The sequence below is a fragment of the Ascaphus truei genome, chromosome 8 (genome assembly GCF_040206685.1).
Source record: "Ascaphus truei isolate aAscTru1 chromosome 8, aAscTru1.hap1, whole genome shotgun sequence".
Lineage (NCBI taxonomy): Eukaryota > Metazoa > Chordata > Amphibia > Anura > Ascaphidae > Ascaphus > Ascaphus truei.
The window spans coordinates 62680619-62700518 of NC_134490.1; the positions used below are offsets into that span (position 1 = coordinate 62680619).

Consider the following 19900-nt stretch of genomic DNA (forward strand, 5'->3'; position numbering starts at 1 on the left):
ACTCTGATGCTTTTGATGTAAGGATGTCATGCTCTGATAAGTTTACCTAAGTACAGTACATACTCAGTAAATACTGTTCTCCTTCAACTGTGTGTGTATTTACTATATGGTTGTTCTGGTGAGGGCACACTCCCACCACGTTGGGATCCCTCATCAGTGGAGGCGCTGCACTGAGTGTAAGTATACCCCAGGCTCCCAGTGGTGGAGGTTTATGCCTCTTGTTAGCCTCACAGGTGACAGCAGTACCAGTAGTTATAGTACCCTAGGGGTACACCCGCTACATTTGGAGGCGCTGCTGAGATTCTGACCTGGGGTGCCCAAGAATTTCTGTGTTATATTGTTATCCAAATTGTTCATCATGTTCGCTCCGTCAAGTCAGGAAGTCCACGTCTGGGCCTTCAAGGTCAGGGAACCACCCAGTCATGTAGTAGCTGTAGGGAATGTCCCTGCACTAGTGGCAGAGAGTGAAATACGGGACTCATTAGAGAAACTCTTGGGGAATCTTTTGTCCAAACATATTGTTGTGGCCGCTGAAGTGGACCGACACCGATTCAAGCAGCTACTGAAGGGTTTCGGTGCCTAGCCACCCCATAGCTTTAGTGATGCGGGCTGCCCCGATCACTGCAGTACCACCTAGCTACATGAATTTAATGCGGTACATCAGAAGACATGAGGTACAGTTGCACTTCCACACCCCCAAAAAGGGTAAAGAAGCCTGCAAAGAAGATACCAAGGACGCACCGATACAAAAAGGGAAAGGGAGTAAGAAGGAGAAAGATACGTCCACCACCAAGGCACCTGGGTCTCCGCCAAGATCTCCTGGCAGTTCAAGATATTGGCCAGATTTTAGCTGTTTCAACTGTGGAGAACCGGGTCATGCTGCAAGGGCCTGTCCACACCCCAGAAAATCTTCTACCGGACCCATGTCCTTCACCGTGCAAGTTCAGTCGTCACTCACTTCCATCCCGGCACTACCAGAAGAGGCCGAAAAAAAGATGGAGGCCCCCACGGAAGAAATCCTCCCACCAAATGAATACCGCTGGGTAGGACCCACTGCTCTAATAAGAGTCGTCATGGAAGGCGTGTACTCCTCAGCTCTGATGGACACCGGGTCGCAGGTGACCATTATCTATAGAACATTTTACAACCAACACCTTAGCCATCTGCCCCTACAGTCAGCTAATCAGATGAAGTTGTGAGGCCTCAGTAACGAGTATTATCCCATCGACGGAGTGATAGGCGTGCAGATCGACATATTCCAGTTGAACACCAATCGGACTCACCCAATGAGATTGGAAGCCCTGGTCTGCCCTGAGACTCAAGAGCACCCAAGTGCCCCCCATCATATTAGGAACGAACGCTGATGTAGTAAGGTCCATGATTCGAGCCTATCTCCAAGAGATGGGGGAATTGCCTCTGTCTAAGCTGCCGCTACCTCCAGCCCTCAAGGACGAATGTTTACGTGTCGCTTCCCAGGAAGAATATGGAGAGATTTTTAATCATGAAAAGGGCCTGATAGAGATTCCACCAGGGGATTGAGACATATGACCGCCGTGGTCAGATACTGGGGCCGAAGCACTGCAGACACTTTGTTCTCGCTAGAGACAACTCCTGAAGACGATCTCAAAAGAGGGTACAAGATGGTGCCAGAGATGAGGGAATGGACAGCAGCTATTCCTGAGAAAATTACAGTGTCTATGCAAAATGTCTCCCCACATCCGGTGACGTTTGAATTTGGACAAAGACTGGGCAGGATATACCCGGTAACAACAGTGGAGACAGTAGTGCATGTCAAGGCTGCTACCGCTCAAGAAGAGACCGATGGCTTGCAGTTTGACTTTGGAGATTCAACTATCTCTGCAGAGTGGAAGAAGCGGTTGAGCGCACAGTTGGAAGAATGCAGAGAAGTGAGTTGGATGTGTGCTGTAGTCGTAATGCCCAACACACGATCAGATTGACCGATGCCACTCCATTCCGAGAACGGTCCAGACAAATTGCTCCAAAGGATGTAGATGACGTGAGGAATGTCATCAACGAGATGTAAACGGCCGACATAGTGACTGAGTCCCGAAGTCCCTACGCTTCTCCAATAGTGATAGTCAGGAAGAAAAACAGGTCCGTCCGCCTGTGCGCTGACTGTCGTACCTTGAATCAATGTACTATCCCTGATCAGTACACACTACCCCAGATCGAGGAGATCCTTGATGCGTTGTCTGGCAGCCAATGGTTCAGCGTGTTGGATCTACGCTCAGGCTACTATCAAGTCCCCATGAACCCAGCTGAACAAGAAAAAACGGCCTTCATTTGCCCCCTTGTGTTCTACCAGTTCACACGGATGCCTCAAGGTATTTGTGGTGCTCCTGCGACATTCCAGAGGCTGATGTAGAAGACAATCGGGGACATGAACCCGCGCAAGTGCATCGTCTATCTGGATGACATAATCGTGTTTGGGAAGACCCTCGAAGAACATTTGGCCCGTCTCATGAAGGTGTTGGATAGGTTGGGCAAAGAAGGCTTGAAACTATCAATAGATAAGTGTCGATTTTGCAGAACCTCCGTTTCCTATGTTGGCCACATAGTTTCGGCCGAAGGAGTGGCCACAGATCCTGCCAAGGTGGAAGCTGTGGTCAACTGGCCCAGACCTGACAATGTGATGGAGTTGTGATCGTTCTTAGGCTTCTGTGGCTATTACAGAAGGTTCGTCGAAGGATACTCATGTAAGGCTCTCAATAATCTGTTTAAGGTTTACCCCGAGGAGCCTCGACAGAAAGTTACCCCTCCTAGGACCCCTTTTGGAGATAAATGGACCTCTGACTGTGAGAAGGCATTCCTGGGACTGAAGAAAAGTCTGACGGAAGCGCCGGTGCTGGCCTATGCTGATCCGGAGAAACCCTATATCTTGCATGTGGACGCCAGCTTCAATGGGCTGGGAGCGGTCTTACACCAGAAGTACCCGGCTGGTCTGCGTCCAGTGGCTTATGTGAGCCGAAGTTTAACTCCCAGTGAGACGAACTATCCGGTTCACGTTAGAATTCCTCGCCCTCAAGTGGGCCATAGTGAAAAAGCTCCACGACTATCTGTATGTGGTCTCCTTCGAAGTGAGAACGGACAACAATCCGTTGACCTATATCTTGACAACTGCCAAACTGGATGCCACTGGTCACAGGTGGTTGGCCGCCTTATTCAACTACCAGTTCACGTTAAAATACAAGCCCGGGCCTTTGAACATAGGAGCGGATGCGCTGTCCAGAAGACCAGGGCTGAACTCCATGTCGGATGATGGGCCTTGGGAGGAGATTTCTGTACCCGGAATGAAGGCGATGTGCTCTACTGCAGCGGTAGTGGAAAATAAGGTGGCGTTCTCAGAGTTGAGAGTTAGAGAGTGAGCTGAGAAGGAAAGAAAAGAGTACTCTCCCTCTTACCCCACAGGGGCAGGGAGGGAGGGGAAGTATGCTGTTATGAGCAGTGGAAGAGCTCCCTAGTATGGAGAAGGGCATATGCATTGAAGAATCTGTTGTGATATGCTGTACACTTGCCTGCAATAAAGCCTTCAAGAAAAGACATTGCTGTGTGGATTCATGTCTCTGGGTATGAAGGAGTGTCAGTGGGGGTCCATCTCCTGAAGATCATCAGGAGATCCTCACTGGCTGGAGGCACTGCACCATCAGAGATCAAGATAATCTTTTCCCCTGTCCTGGCTCTCCCCACACCACCGCGGAGCCCTCAGCCCTCCTGTTGCCAGCAGGTTGCAGCACCCAGATCACTTGAGGTAACCAAGAAGGAGAGTACCCCTCCATCTCACTTAGGGGGGGGGGGGATAAAAGGGTTACACGTAATAAGGCCGAAAATAAGATACAATACTGGCCCAATATAAATGCTGCAGCTTGATCCGAAGAGGTTTGTCCCGTGATCCTACAGTGGTGCTGTAGAGGGAGAAAGGGGGTGGCCCGGTATCAAAGGGGTTACACCCCATTTGGCCATCCCCTGACCTCACCAGGGAGACAAGGGGTTAACTGGGCCGCGGTCCAGAAATATGATTTAACCCTTGTTATAGCCTGAAAATGTATATGCCCCTGTCCCCATGCTTTATTGCTATATATTGTGTTATATGTGGCTGCATCACCCACACGCTGGGATACATCCGGGAGGGCAAGGGTTAATAGTTCTTTAGTGATTATAGCCCTTTGTGTAATTTTCCCGCCTTTTCAGGCACCATTTTGCAGGGTCCCATAGGCCACCATTAGAGCTCAATGCATTTCAATGGCGGATCTTGCTGTTTTGGTCCTGTTTCCCGTGAAGACCAGCAGGTGGCGTCCGAGAGGAGGAGCGGCGGTTTCCCATTGTAAGTCAATGGGCTCATTGACTTCAATGGGGATTCCTCGACGGCGCTTTTCAGGAACGAGTTGGCTGCCGTCCAAACCGCAAAACCGCAAAGCGGATACTTTTTCTGAAAAAGAGCTTTGATCACTGTTAGTCAAGTTCAACGTTAAGTGGCGTGGGAATCTACAGTTCTAGGGCACCCAGAAATAAAATTATTTTTGCCCCTAGTCCCTAGACCTCCCCCCACTCGACCACCACCGGGTCCCCGTATCCTGTACCCCCGAGAAGGGTCGTGCCGAGAGAGCGGGTCGCGCCATAGGTTCCAATGGCAGCGGCAGAAACAGCTCAGGAATTCGACTAAGTGTGAAAAGCTGAAAACCATGAATCCATACCTCCGGTTCCGGAGGGTCCTGAGGGCCAAGGTTTGGGGTATCTGTAGGCACTGCTCCGGCATGGCTGCAGAACCATCCTTGACCCTCTTGGACCAACCCCGACGGAGTATGGACCCCCTTGAAAGTTCGGGACTTTTCCCTTAGACTCCAATGGCGGCCAATTTCCATTGACCGGCTATGGCGGAGAAGCCCCATAGACTTCAACGGCGGCGCTGCCCCATTGAAAGTCTATGGCGGCGGATTCCCATAGCCGCCAATGGCGGCGGTTTGCCATTGAAAGTCTATGGCGGCGGAGCCCGTTGTTTTCAATGGGAATTTAGTGAAAAAGCGTGATTTAATTTACAGCGGATATGTTTGTATTAAAATAGGAAACGGTTTAAGGTGTATTTGTGTAACTCCGGTTCCGAAGGTCATAGCGGGCTGAAACTCGGACCAAATGGTGTCCCAGTTCCGGCATTAAGATCTGGGTAGTTTGGACCCGCTAGGCCCAATGGAACCGGATATTTTAATATGTTTGTATTTTACCTATAACGCTGTATCCCAAGGCAGGGATAAAACCCAGAGGAAATTCCTTTGCATACAAGGAAGCATATGGTCAGAGAGGTGACCCAGTGTCTAGGACTTAAGTGTTGTTCAAAGGATTTTGTCACCCTCACTGTTTACCTGAGGGCGGAGACGACTCAAACCAGACCAGTCCATGAGTGTCACATTTTACACCTTCCAACAAAGAGTATCCTGCCAGAAACTCCATTTGGTAGACTGGCTGGCATTCCTGATGTAAATGTGGGGCTACAGAAATGAGACCCCAGGGTCCTAGTGCGCATGAGCTAACTAGCAGGGGGGCATGGATTTAAATGTGTTCCCACGTTAAAGATTGGATACAGGTAATTGTTGTCCAATCACCTGTACTTAATGTTAAGGACAGGGTCACAAAAGATATATAAACTGTGGTCAACCCTATATCCTTTGTCTTCTATACCATCTGAATTGTTACCTGATTGCTGGAGAATTGCTACATGATACTTCTCATTCCCCACCCCCAAGTAAGTGTACTTCTTGCCTGTTACTGTACTATATTGTGTGTTCACCTATTTAAGGAATAAATATACTTTATTATATCTAAGCCTCGTTCAGTTCAACTCAGTTATTTGGTGTATTATTATAGCCTGTCACAAAGCTCCCATCACAGGTGCAAGGAAAAGAGTAGGGGAGCGCAAGATAGTATAGAAAACAGAGATATTACACTGATTAATAGGTAAAGTAGCTTACACAACAGCTAAATAGCTGAATTCAATCATACAATAATAGCACAGTGGTATAGGGATGTGAAGGGGTCAATGCAACTCATACATAACAAATCACTACATGCCCCATAGCTGTTGTGTAAGCTACTTTACGTACTAATCAGTGTAATATCTGTTTTCTATACTATCTTGCACTCCCCTACTCTTTTCCTGGCACTCTCTTGTTGTTGTTAGGCCCGTCCTTGGATACAGCAACAGTGAATCCAGGCTGCAACACCAAGCAATACAGAGGCCTCGCGCGATACCTCAGCATAAATGCCTTGGGGAAGAACACAGGGCCTCTGCAACCACACGTGCCCCCCCAAAAAAAATCCCGCGCCCCCAGTTTGTGCACCCCTGCTTTACTGTATCAACATGAAGGCCTTTTGTAGATGTTGTTCACAAGTTTTAAAGACTTGACAAGCCTGTTTTATGTAGGAGTCAGGGAGTGAGGGACGTGTTTATGGATGACATGCATTGCTAAACAGGGTCTGGTTGGGACTGACAAAATGATGCTGGGTAATTAGCACAATTATTTCTGGTCGTCACCATTCTCCAACCTCGACACAGGACTGGACAACCTGCCTTCCTTGTTCGGTCTCTTATATTTTCTTGTATGCTTCTTTATTCCACACCGGCCCACTACAACTACTACAACTTCAGTTTATTTATGTATAGAATTAATCCGTTATGATGCAAGGTACAAAATAGCAAACAAGATAGAAAAGGTATTTATTGGGTTCGCAATTCAGCCCTACAATGGATTTTTTTTTCTTAAAATAGAGAAGCAATGTATTTATTTTTGAATTATGAATATGCCTGATCTTCTACACCAGTGATTTCGAACAGGGAGTTTGTAAGGTTTCTCCAAGGGGTTCGCCCCCAAAATTGTAAAGTTGGGTCCCTGGCAGTATAGTGGGTTGCTGAAGCTGTGTGGGGTCTGCACACTTTGTAAGGCCCCAAACTGCACCTTAGCACAGGGAGTGGGGAGGGGGAGGGGGGAGGTTCTGTAGCTGTCACAGCAGGAGCTTCCTATAGTCGCTTCCCACAGTGCATTGCATCCACAGCAGCAAGGCATTGTGGGCGTTACTTTGGAAGCTCCAGCAGTGATTGACAGCTCTACCACCCATGCTGTCTGCACACACTGAGGTGCAGTTTGGGGCTTTACTAAGCGTACATTCAACCCAAATGCTCAGGACACTGCGTATGTATATCGTTATTTATATAGCACCCAGAGTACTCAGCACTTTACAAAGACAATACCATACAGGGAATTTTAATACAATAAGTGCAACAAAGTCAGGCAATAGAAAAGGAAATCCATGCCTCGGAGAATTTACAATCTAAGTGGTATGTTGGGAAATTTACGACAGGTGAGGGAATAAGTGCAGTAGATGGCAGTGATTGGCAGGAGTGACTGAGGGACAATAGCCATAAGTTCAGGCAATTGGGATGCTTCCTTTAAGAGGTTGTTTTTCAGTTTTGTCTGCAAGGTGGGGAGAGGTGCTTGGCTATACTGGGTGGGAGGGAGTTCCACAATTATGGTGAAGTGAGGAAAAGTGTTTAAGATGAGAGAGCAGTAGAGGTGTAAGGGGTATAAAGGAGACAGTTAGGCCGCGGCCAGGCAGGGAGCGGGCGCACTGACACTCATGCGCCGTGACGTCACACGCCCTGCTCGGCCGGGCTATTTGTGGCTGGCTAGGAGCGCGCGCGTCTGGGAGCGCGGCCACAATGTCACGGAGCTGGTTTGCCCTCATTGGGCAGGCGCTGGCCACACACATTGCAGAAATGTGTTTCATAGCGGCCAGCGTGAGCGCCATCGCACGCTTCCTTATGCCTCTACTGGCTGGGAGCCGTGAAAAGGCATGAGGGCGCACCCCTGGCTTGGGTGAACAGGCCTTGCTCTGACTGCACTGATGACCTTCCAGCCCTGACCTTGGGACACATGTGGGTCCTCATCATTCGCCCACCACACTTGACAACCAGGTCATCTAGCCCCGCCCCCTGCCATGTCAATCATCTCTCCCTTTCACGTGAGTCCAGGAGTAAAACACTGACAGCTTAAGCAGCCAATCACAATAAGAGGCGGCATCGCCCCGCCCCCGCCCGGTACATAAAGGAGCAACGGCGCGAGCCAATGGCCGCTTTCCGAATAATGACTGGCACCGCCAGCCGCCAATCAGCGCGGTGATTATGCAACTGGCTGCCCAATGGGAGCGAGAGTGGGCGTGTCGCTGGGCCCCGAGGTTGCGGGAGTTTGGGTGGCGCCACCACGGCGGTGTCGGGTCCACCGCGAATCCGGCAGCGGCGCTCACAGGCCCGGGTCGGTGTCCAGGAGCAGCCTGGGGACTGTAGCATGGAGCTGGAGGCCGTGCTGAAGGAGCGGGCCGCGTCGGCCGGGGATCCCGGACGGGTGTTGGGGGGTTGGGTCCGGCGTGGCTGGGGGCCCGAGGCGGAGGTGAGCGGCGGGGCGGCTTCTCCCTTAGCGGCGGAGTCCGCGAGTCACCGGCCCCGGGAATTGGGGGAGCCGGAGTACGAGGCGCTGCCGGAGGGGTCCACGGTCACCACGCACATGTTGGCCGGGGCAGTGGCTGGGGTCATGGAGCACTGCCTGATGTACCCGGTGGACTGTGTCAAGGTGAGAGCGTGGGGAGGGTGAGAGGAGACCCCCAGGCAGAGCGCAATAAGGGGATGGAGACACACGTGGGAAGTCACCCCCTCTATATAACATGGCTGGAGGAGGATCCACCACTTGGGGGGAGGGGGCACGGAGCTGGAACAGTCCCATCATGGGGAGAGAGGGGACAGGACCCCCTCTAGGACAGGACGGGGGGCAAGAGATCCCCTCTAGGGAGGGAGGGCAGAAGGATACCGCTGTAATATGCGATCCACAACTTTAGTAAGTTCAGTACCCAGCCCCCTTTGTTATTTGGTGTGATTTCACTGCAGTGCTGCTTGGAAAGTTGTTCTAAATCAATATAGAAATCCCCAGTCCCATTGCAGATCCTAACATCTCTTGCAAACTTTATTTCAGGATATATATATATATATATATATATATATATATATATATATATATATATACACATACACATACATACATACATACACACACACACACACACACACACACACACACACACACACACACACACACACACACACACGTCTCCTGATTTGGTCCAACGCCTATTGTGACTACAACCACTTCATTGTGGGTTCTCAGTATTTCCTATACTATATCTTGAAATTAAAAAAATCACAATGGGGTGTGAGCAGTGCAGGGGACAGTGTATGCAAGGAGGGGGGGGGGGAGGCAGTGTATTCTGGGAACTGTCCGTTTATAAAACAGGACTGAAGGCCCTGTCCTCCCTTCGCTTCACTCCCACTGTACAGGGACAGGCCTGGAGTGCCCTCACGTGTGCCAAGAGCAAGGTATGGGGAACCTCTGTAAGATAGTGAATGGAGAGCACCCCTCTGTTACATATCTACAGTATTTATCAAGTACTTTTCAAAGCTTTGTAAACAGATGTTACACATTATATTACCTGGTTATATTTAGTAGACCTTTATGTAACTTGGAAAGATCAAACATCAGGGATTGAAACCTGTTAACCGCAAGGTTGTGTAGATGTAACAGTTGCATTAGACACTAGAGCTCTCTCTCTTGCTGGGGTTGGTGATACATGAAAGATAATGGAATGACCCTCTGGTAAGATGATACAAAATGGAGTGTGTCCTTCAGGAAATGGGTTTCACTCTACTAGAATGATGATAGAAGAGGAGACCACCACTAAAGCAGGATATGGGGAGTCTCCTTTGTAAGGTGACATGGGAGACAGGAGTCCTTTTTCCAGTGCCTGGATGCAGGGTCATGTTGTGATGCCTGTTTTGGTGAAACCATCCAGTTGGTTAGTGGATAATTCTTTTTTTATATATGTATGTATGTATATATATATTTCATGCACATTCTCTCTCGGTATACGAGGCCCCCTGACCCCCAAAGAAAATATAAGCTACATAGGGGATTCAATTGTAGACTTTTTTGGAGAATTTTGTTGAACACATATATTTGAGCCCGTGGGCTCAACCACTGCTGTAGTCACTCGTATTGGCAATCTACTTTTACTTGCCATTTATTTGAAAGACCACTATAAGCAGACATATCAGCCGGTCTTTCCTTTGCACACATTTTTAAAGAAATATAAACTAACTCATCACATGTAACTATTTTTAGCTGGTAACCATGTTGACTAGATACCATTGTGATGCAGCTTTATCCTCCAATACATCCGCGTGATCGGGCTTTCAAGCATGACAGGTTTGTGTATACTGCTGTAGTATTAAGATCTTGCAGGCTGTTTATTGCAAACAAAAATACAAAGGTGACATTTATGCTCGTGTGGGCGGGAGTACTTCAGACGCCATCTTAAAAAAAACATTGAGCAGTCGGCTTGAGATGCCAGTAAGGCAGCATGGTATAATTAGTGTTGAGCAATTTGTCTGTGGTTATAAGATTTCAATATGACTTTCTCTAGAACCTGTTTTGGCACCAGCATAGAAACAAAGAACCAGGGAAAGCGGTAATTGAATCTTTTGACTAATCATAACATGTATAAAAGATTTAGAGGGGTATTTGTAGGGCCTTAAGTAAACCATAGCGAGACAATCTCCCGTTTAGCTGAAGGTTGCGGTTTAGAAACTGTATGTACAATGAGCATTGTGTCTGGATGGTGTTGGCAGCTGTGTTTTGCTATGCCAGTGGAGAAGAAGGTAAAATGCTGTGTTAGAGGTAGGTTATGGAGATACTGTTATGGAAGTGGTTGTGTGAATGTAAACTGTCTGGGATTACATGTCTCTTCGGCAATGTGACCTTGGGAATGGATGCAGCAATAATTTGAACTGGAAAGGTTATCCTGATTTGAATCTGTTTCTACCTCCCTCTCTTCCTGCCCATACATGCATAGCTGGGTATAGTGTGTGCCTTCTTTTGTTCTAGGTGTTTGTGTATTTGCGGCAATGCCACCCTTTAAGTATGCCCTGCTAAGTGTTTCTTTCCTCCACAGTAGATGAACCGGAAGACGTGGATATTTAATTATTTTAACAATAGTGAGATTCTGTATATTTAAAGATGCAATATCCTACATGTTGTGTGTGTTTTTTTTTTTTTTTTTTTTAATTTAATCTGTAGTATTAGATAATACTTGGTACAATTTTCTTTTTAAATTAATATCTTAATGCTATTCTTAATGAGTTTTAATATACTTAGCATCCTTTGTTTTCTATAGTCGGCTTTAGCCCACCTACAAAGATCTTGGGAACACTTTCCTGTTCGTGATAATTTGTTGCTAATATTCCCAACAGTTTGCAAGCTGCAGCTGCAAACTGTAACAATAGATAATGTTATCTTGGTAATATCAGGATACTTCGTAGCTGCTGAGTTACACTGATTGAAACTGAACGGTAGCGATTTAGTGAAACATGGGAAGCAGGATCTTTGTTGATCGATCACAGGAGGACGAATCGATCGGAAGCTTGGGTAATTAGTTTCCAATAAAGGTAATCAAAGGCTGCATTAAAAAAAAAATGATTGTGTTTTTTTTAAGTGCCACCTATATTGCCTCTTTAAGGGGCTGGTTTTCTCGTAACGTGGCATTCTCTGTTTTTCACAAGCTTAAGGCTGTACTCTGTTCTCTGCTTTTTATTTAGAAATTTGCAGTGAATTTTCACCATGAAGATTTCAGAAATTCATGCAAAAAAAAAAAAAAAAAATCAGCGTGCTACAAAGGAATAGTGTACAAATAAAAAGTGAGCAGTTGCGGCTACCATGGGGGGAAAAAATAGAAATAGAAATAAGTGTGAACTATATGAAAAATGTTTATATGTACAAAATATCGATATTCTGCATCCAGAATTGATAAGTGTATAAGCAAAATATGAAACACAAATATTTGAAAATGAATATTCACCTTTTAAAAGAGCAATCCACAAAAATAGTAATTGTCCCCACACCTAAATCAAAAATAGACATTAGATCCAATACTTCCCTCAGAAAAAGTTAAAAGATATCCCTTCTGTGGCATTATAACATGTTTGCGGCTCTGTATAAAAAGAAAATGACGCTGGTGACATAATATAATGAAAACCAATATTTTAGGGAAAGTATATAGAATAAAAGGTTTTAAATGAGAATGGTTTCCTGCAGTGGGAGTAGGTCACACATGATCACATAAATAGAGCGAAGTCTCGGTTAGACAGACTTTGGGGGTCCTTGCTCATCAGAATTGCTCAAAGCAATAATCCCAACGCGTTTTGTAGAATCCTTACCACTTCATGGCAGGCATCTCAGAAAATCACTCCTTCTGTTGCTGACATTAAACCCCTGAGCCAGTCTTTTCTACTTCTCTACTGATGTGATTTTCCGTGCTGTTTCAGACCCGTATGCAGAGTCTGCAGCCTGATCCGGCTGCCCGTTACCGGAATGTGATGGAGGCCCTGTCGAAAATCATTCGTACAGAAGGCATCTGGAGACCGATGCGAGGAATGAATATTACAGCAACGGGGGCGGGCCCCGCTCACGCCCTCTATTTTGCCTGCTACGAAAAATTAAAAAAGACATTGAGTGATGTAATCCGCCCTGGGGGCAATAGCCATATCGCTAATGGTATTGATGATTCCTGTTCGGCATTATGCTCAGCGGTTGCTTATTTTTATTTTTAAATCTCTTCCATTGGAGACATTTTGTGATCAGCATTTTTTATTTTTTTTATTTTTATTAGGGCAGTTTGACACAAACAAGGCAAAAAAAACCACTCCCCACAAAAACCGCTCCTGAATTAATGGGCGCCTGCCTCTTTCCACATTCTGTCAGGCAAGCCTAGTCATGATTAAAAATATATATATATATACCCTCCCTCGGCCAACCGTTTCATGCTGACAAAGCTATGAGCATGACTCATCTAGTACAAGTACTTGGTGTCTCCACCTGCAGTTTTGTTCTGCCTTATGTCAGATTACAAACAAAATGACGTTAAATTCCCATTCATGTTTATTTTCTTTAGTTTTTACTCTAAAATGTAGTCACCGTTTAGTAAATCCATTTGTTTGTTTTTTTTTTCCCCCCCCCCCACAGTTTACATCTGTGTTTTAAACCTAATATAACAATGTAGAGAAAAAGAATGTGTATATGTAATTTTGTGCTTTGGAATGATCACATAATGATCACTCTTCGTAAATGATACGGGAACATGAAGGGGACTTTCCCTTGGTACAAAGCTTCCCTTTCTTACACTTTATATTGTTAGTGGCAAAAGATGGACAATCTTATTGTACCAGTTCCGGGTTTATTTTCTGCTCCGCTCGAGCCAAGTAAAACTCAAACCGATGTAAAATTTACTGCTCTTCCTTCAGCCAGGCCCTGACACAACTTTTTGCCCTTCAACCATTTCTTGTTCCCTGAATCTGAAGACTTTTTGAAGGGTCTCACCCCAGATTTAGTCATAAGACTGCTGAGGGGGAAAAAAGTGCATTTTTGGTAGCAGCCTTGTTTTTCAGTGACTTCCTGCGGGGAATAGAAGTTTGCAGTGTTATCAATGGCAGTATTGTTCAAACCAAATTCATGCCAATGTGGCGACCTCCTCCATTTTAGACCCAATCCTTTAGTTCCTGTGCTGCAGAAGAATGCATCGCACGAGCCTTCAGCAGATAAATTGGTTATTAGCGAACTGATGATATGAAGGACTGGAGGCGTCCCAGTGCACACAGTTACACACACACCTTTCTGCATAACCGCTTAGACTTCCTACTCCAGTGGCGCTGATGTTGCTGAGACATTTGCCTAACTTTTCTACACAGACTTGATTTGTGCACTAGACATTCGACACCTGTTCTGTGTTTGACTTGATCCGTTCAGACTGCTGTAAAGATGCACAGCTCTTATGCCAGCATTGGATCTGCGGAAAACGTGAAGAGAGGGCAGCTATATCGGAGCAGTGTCTGCGTGCTGAGAGCTCTCCTTGCCCACAAGCTCGCCTCTTCCAGAACCTCTTCTTTATACATCCGTTGCACTTTTTTTATTCTTTTATTTAATTTTAGGGTTACAGGATTTGTTTAGGATGTATTGTGTTAAAAAAAAAAATGGGGTCATTAAAACCTTTGATGCCTGAGGGGTTTGTAACACATCGCATGTGTTGTATGGACTGCAGGTACCGAAGGAATTTAATTGAAACGAAGTTAGATGCAAGAGTATGTTGAAGGGGCTGTGAATGTCAATGCCCCAAATCTTGACGCACTTAATTTTTTTTTTAATTGTCTTGGTGCATGAAAAGGTTAACTTTTTTTTTTTTTTCCCAGATGGTATAGTTGGAGAGCTGAATGTCTCTTAGCTTATGCTTTTGGGACTCTAGCACTTAAGTCAGGGGTGGAAAGCTCCAGTCCTTAAGGGCCACCACCAGTCGGGTTTTCAGGATGGCTCTGCTTCAGCACAGATGGCTCTAAGTGGACTGGAGTTGCCATCCCCTGACTTAAATGAATCCAATAGGAGAGTGAGACATTTGATTGGCAGTTTATGTAGACTGCAGGTGCTGTATATGGGGGTTTGTAAGGATTAAAGAAACAGTTGCTGCTTGATCGATTTGGTCTTTGCAGTTGGAAACACATCTTTTTGTGTTTTTTTGATCTAAAAAAAAAAAAAAAAAAAGTCATAATCCGTTATTAAGGCAGAAGGTTAATCTGTCCTTGTATTCTGGTCTATTCAAAGTGCAAAAATAAGTTAGGACTTCTGTTTAGTTTGCATATCATCAGCAACTATTCATTCCCATCCTACATGTTCCAAAGTCCCGCAGTCCACTTCTCCTAAACCCCTTTTTGTTTACTATCCTAAACTACACAATCTCTTCGATCTGCTAACTGTCTCTCCCTTTACCTTTTGCTCTCGGCCACTTTTTGGCTCTCCTCTCCGTTATTTAAGCTTGGAAATAGAGTACTGCGTTTTATACCAGTGCGTCTTAACCTGAGGGAGGTACACATCTCAAAAATTTGTCTTTAGCAATGGATCTAGTAACCTGAAATACAAATATCTATATCTCTCTCCTGTCATTGCAAGTACTCACTTATTTTTGCACAAGTTTGACTGGATTGCTATAGCACTGATTATTAGAGAATTTTTCACCTCTAGCCCCGCTGCATTTATGAATGTATTTAATCTCTCGTGTGTTCACATGCCTGTCGGGGAGTTTACAAGAGTACTTAAATATTTTTAGACAGTCAAAATAATTAGGTGTTTACAAAAAAAAAATGTTTAATTTCCTTCTAGAAACGTGTGCTTTCTCTGCAGAAATTTCTCCCCCTCACTTGTGCCAGTTTTTGTTTTTCAGGAGCAGCTGGATGCGTAGCGACACTGTTACATGATGCAGCTATGAATCCAGCTGAAGGTAACGGACGAGGGGAAATCACTTTTACCAGCACTGATCTCTCCGTTTAGAAAGGAAACTTGTAACTGCAGAAATAGTTTTTTTTTTTTTTTTTATCGTTTTATGTTCATGTTTTGAAAAGCCGAATGGAGTCTGTGTAACCATTTTGCTGCCTGAGTTATTGCTGGCCTCTCTGGCAGTAGAAAGGTTAAGTTGCCTTTATTTTTGTCAGGTATTAAGTGGGGTGGGGGTTTTCTCTCTCTTTTTTTTTTTTTTTTTTTGGTACTAAAAGTGATATTAAAGCTCCTGAGGGCATTCATTTATTAAACTGAAATCCACATCCATTTATCCTATAAAGTTTGTTTAAAACAAAAGAAAATACAGTTCAACCCCGTTATAACGCGAATCCATTTATAACTCGATGCAAGCGTTGCTCCCAATTTTTGTATTTATGAATACTTTACAACAGGATTATTGGTATCTTAAATACCTTATTGTGCAATGCCTACAATCGCACATTATTTCTAATGCAATCCGCTTATAGCACGATGCGATTCGTTGGACCCCAAACACAGCGTTATAAGGGGTTTGAGCTGTACTATTACTTTTGAATGTTGGTTGAATATAGAGCGGGTGTTTCAGAAGACAAAACTATTTACTAGCGACTTCCAGGCAATATAGCGGGTTCCTGATACCGTAAGGGACCTGCACACTTTGTAAGGCCCCAAACTGCACCATAGGGTGGATGGTATAGCTGTAATTCGAGCAGGAATATGTGAAGATGCTCCCTACAGTGCTTTGTATCCACTGCAGCAAGGCATTGTGGGGTGTGACTTTGGCAGCTCCTGCAGTGATTGGTTGCTATATTCCCCATGCTGTCTGCACACACTGAGGTACAGTTTGGGGCCTTGGTAAGCGTGTGTCTCCCCCCCTCCCCCATGCACTCAGGGCACTATGCTGCCTGCGATCGGTCAGTTTTATTGGCAATCGTCTTCAACAATAAGATTTATTAATTAGGGGTTTGCCTAATAAATATTTTCTTGCAGGTGTTGCACAGTGTAATAGTCTGGGAACCGCTGATATAGAGCATGAGCTGTATTGTTGGATGCAAAGATGAATTCAAGTTTCCACCCATATTGATATCTGCCTGTAAAGGAGCATGAGTAAATGCACCAATGTACAGTATAATGCTTTCAATTGATACAGTTATTGTCCTATGCTTGCATGACAACATACACATTACATTTTCCTAGTTTAAATGTAAGGGTTATTATATTGAACCAATAAATCGACTACGTTTTTATTTAAGTCATTATTTTTTTTGTATGTCATTTAAAAAAGGAAAAAATGTAAATGTTTTATTTTCAGTCTATTTTACTGTTCTAAAAGCTCAATCAATTGGTATGGATTGTAAGCCTTTCTAGAGCAAACGATTCACAATGTTAGGGACTGTTAAACCCGTTACATTTCCATGATTGAGTAAAGACACGTATACCTGGGATTACACTAACTTATGTTTTGTTTTTTTTTCTATTTTTATTTTGTCCCTGGTGGATTTTCGTTACCTGCCTGGGCCTGCTTCTTCATCTTTGCCTGATGCGATCTCGCTTCTCTACCAAGTGGTGAAGCAAAGGATGCAGATGTACAACTCCCCTTACCGGCGGGTGACTGACTGTATGAGGGCGGTGTGGCAGAAAGAGGGCGCTGGTGCCTTTTACAGGAGCTACACAACCCAACTGACTATGAATATCCCGTTCCAGGCGATCCACTTCATGACTTATGAGTTCCTGCAGGAGCACCTAAATCCTCACAGACAATACAATCCGACTTCCCACATGCTCTCCGGGGCTTGTGCAGGGGCCGTGGCTGCCGCTGCCACCACACCAATGGACGTTTGCAAGACCTTACTCAACACACAGGAATCTCTGGCCTTGAATTCCTTCATAAGTGGACATATCACAGGCATGGCTAATGCCTTCAGGACGGTGTACCAAGTGGGCGGCCTCGCTGCCTACTTCCGAGGGGTTCAGGCCAGGGTGATCTATCAGGTGCCCTCAACAGCTATCGCATGGTCTGTGTACGAGTTCTTCAAATACATCATCACCAAACGACAGGAGGAAAGGAGGGCTGGGCACTGATGCCCCTAACCAAAGCGCGCCCTGCAGAGATGCTCCAGCCACAGTTAATGATCTGTTCCCAGCCTGAATTTTGCCTTTTTAATGTTTTAATCTACTTATTCTTGGCGTGAGGGGAATGAATGTCACATCTCCCAACACTACTACCCCATTATAATAGCACATGCAGCAAAGCTAGAATGTGTAGTTCCTAACCAGATCCTGCCGCCTTGCTCTTTACTTCCACAAAACGCAAACAGCCTGCCTTGTTTTTAAATACAGTTTTCAACACGGAGCCGCACTCCCATTATTCAAAGGCTGGAGTTGTCACTGAGCAGCAGTCTGGAAATAATTGAAATGCTTGTGCAGGCATCTCTTGCAAATAATTGTCTAGATATATTCAGGCAATAAGCCTGCTTATATGAAGTATAATGATATCATATTACAGTGCTGTTTAATTAACAGGAAAAAACACATTACGTTTGAAGCCCATTAAAAAGTTCTACATACCACGCCATGGGATGGATGCTTTACCAATGAGAAACCGTTTACAAGTTGCACCTTTTCCCCACTGACTGGTGAAGGCTATAAATAGTGGCATTTAACGTTGTCTGGAGTTTACCTCGAACTCTGTGCCGTATTACCCTTTGCGCATCTGTCTTCAAAGGTGTCTTGGTTACAGCAGTTCCCAAAAAGGAGCGAGCGGAAGGGGTAACTGTCCCATATAACACGCACTCAAAAAAAAAAAAAGTTTACTTTTGGTTTCTAAATACAGTGTCCTTACCAAAGTTTGTCAGTAGTGTCTTTGTCCTGACATGGAACAATTAGTTGGCTACGCCGGTGTCGGCACGCACATGTTAACGCACTTACGCCAGCTTGGTGGCTGGATAATTTTTTTTTTCTATATCGTAAGCATTGGGGTGGGGAAATACATTTGTGTATTTTTTATTTTTTTGGCCCAATTGATCTTATTCCCTGAGGCTTCTCTCAATGTTGCCAACCGTCAGAACCCCAAAAGTAGCAGGGAGAGGCAACAAGAATATGCTGCTACAGCTTAAAGGAGAAGCTTGCTGCCTGCTCTCCGACTACAAAATAACATGAGTGTCTCAGAAGAAAGCGAAACTGTAACGTTCTTGAAAGAAATTAGGACCAGAAGATCGACATTGAATTCTTTTAACAGAGGCAGAATTGGTAAACCCAGGAGTTCTCAACTCTAGTCCTCAAGTAAAGCCCCCCCCCCAAAAAAAAAACATGTCATGCTATCCCTGCTTCAGCACAGGTGTCTCAGTTGAAAACTGGGCCATTGATTGAGCCACCTGTGCTGAAGCCTGAAAACCTGACCTGTTGGAGGGGGGCTCTTGAGGATTAGAGTTGAGCACCTGTGGGTTAAGCAAATCTAATTGGTGGCAGTGTTGAGGGGCTTGAGATAGAGGAGACTGTTTTCTGTATGGCCTTGTGTAAAAAGATGGGGGGTATACAGTCAATCTGCATTTTGCACTCCCTTATATTTTAATTAGTGGACCAGCTTTTTTTGCTGTTGCCCTATTTTACCTATGGTATTGTATCTGTTTGTCTTTTAAATTGGTCTAATCAGAGCATACAAATACTGTAGTTACATCATTTGCACATTGTTTGAATGAAAACATCTATATTAAGCAGACATACTAACTGCAGGTGGGTTGTAAAAGATGTTGCAGTCTGCCTTTTTTGAAACATTATTCTCCAGTGTAATAAGCTGGCATACTTTGAGATTGGCGCTAATGTTTCTGTTCCAATACTCATTTTTAAGGATTTTATAGCCATTTTTACCCCACCCTGTATCATACAGAAAGCCAGTTTCCTTTTTTTTTTTTTCTTTTTTTTTTTGGAAAGTCAGCATTTGAAGTCAGCCCGGTGCTCACTTGCTGTATTGAACGTTGCTTGGTGTTTGTCGATGACTGTATGCAGGTGTGAAAATTGGTTCATGTGCAAATTCAAGGTCTCTACTCAATTCTGTCACACCAATTTACTGGTCCAAATGTTGATTTGTCAGACTGAGACGCATGTTTTGGGTGTCTGCACTTCAAAATCTATCATCTCCACTTCCTCTTCTATTATGTTTTCAGTTTATGTCCCTTTTGGAAGGCTGATGGGACAGGAATAAAATTTCGGGAAGAGACTAAACAAACCTGCATCTTGTGTGGTGTTTTTTTTGTGTTGGATGTTGTGTCCGAAAGCTTTCATTCACCAACGTGTAGTCACGGCATTAAATTGTATGGCATGACCATGTGCTAAATGGTTTACTGCAATTTAATGGAAGGCCTTTAAATGACTCGAGTTGAAGGTCACTTGTAAAGTTCACAATTGCATGAATATCCAAGGTACTAGCGCCAGATAAAGTG

At 44.9% G+C, this 19900-nt stretch overlaps 1 protein-coding gene across 4 annotated transcripts; it reads left to right on the forward strand.

Moving 5' to 3' along the window:
- Positions 1-8204: 8204 nt before the first annotated feature.
- SLC25A28 (solute carrier family 25 member 28) lies at positions 8205-19686 on the forward strand. 4 transcript variants are annotated; one of them, XM_075612315.1, is made up of 4 exons: positions 8205-8633; positions 12431-12659; positions 15370-15426; positions 17026-19686. In XM_075612315.1, exons 1-4 carry the CDS (start codon positions 8352-8354, stop codon positions 17541-17543), a joined length of 1086 nt encoding a protein of 361 aa, XP_075468430.1. In that variant the 5' UTR covers positions 8205-8351; the 3' UTR covers positions 17544-19686. The 4 variants fall into 4 exon arrangements, with proteins under 4 accessions (XP_075468430.1, XP_075468432.1, XP_075468431.1 ...); XM_075612317.1 differs by lacking the exon at positions 8205-8633 and adding an exon at positions 8692-8894; XM_075612316.1 differs by lacking the exon at positions 8205-8633 and adding an exon at positions 9245-9430.
- Positions 19687-19900: the final 214 nt, after the last annotated feature.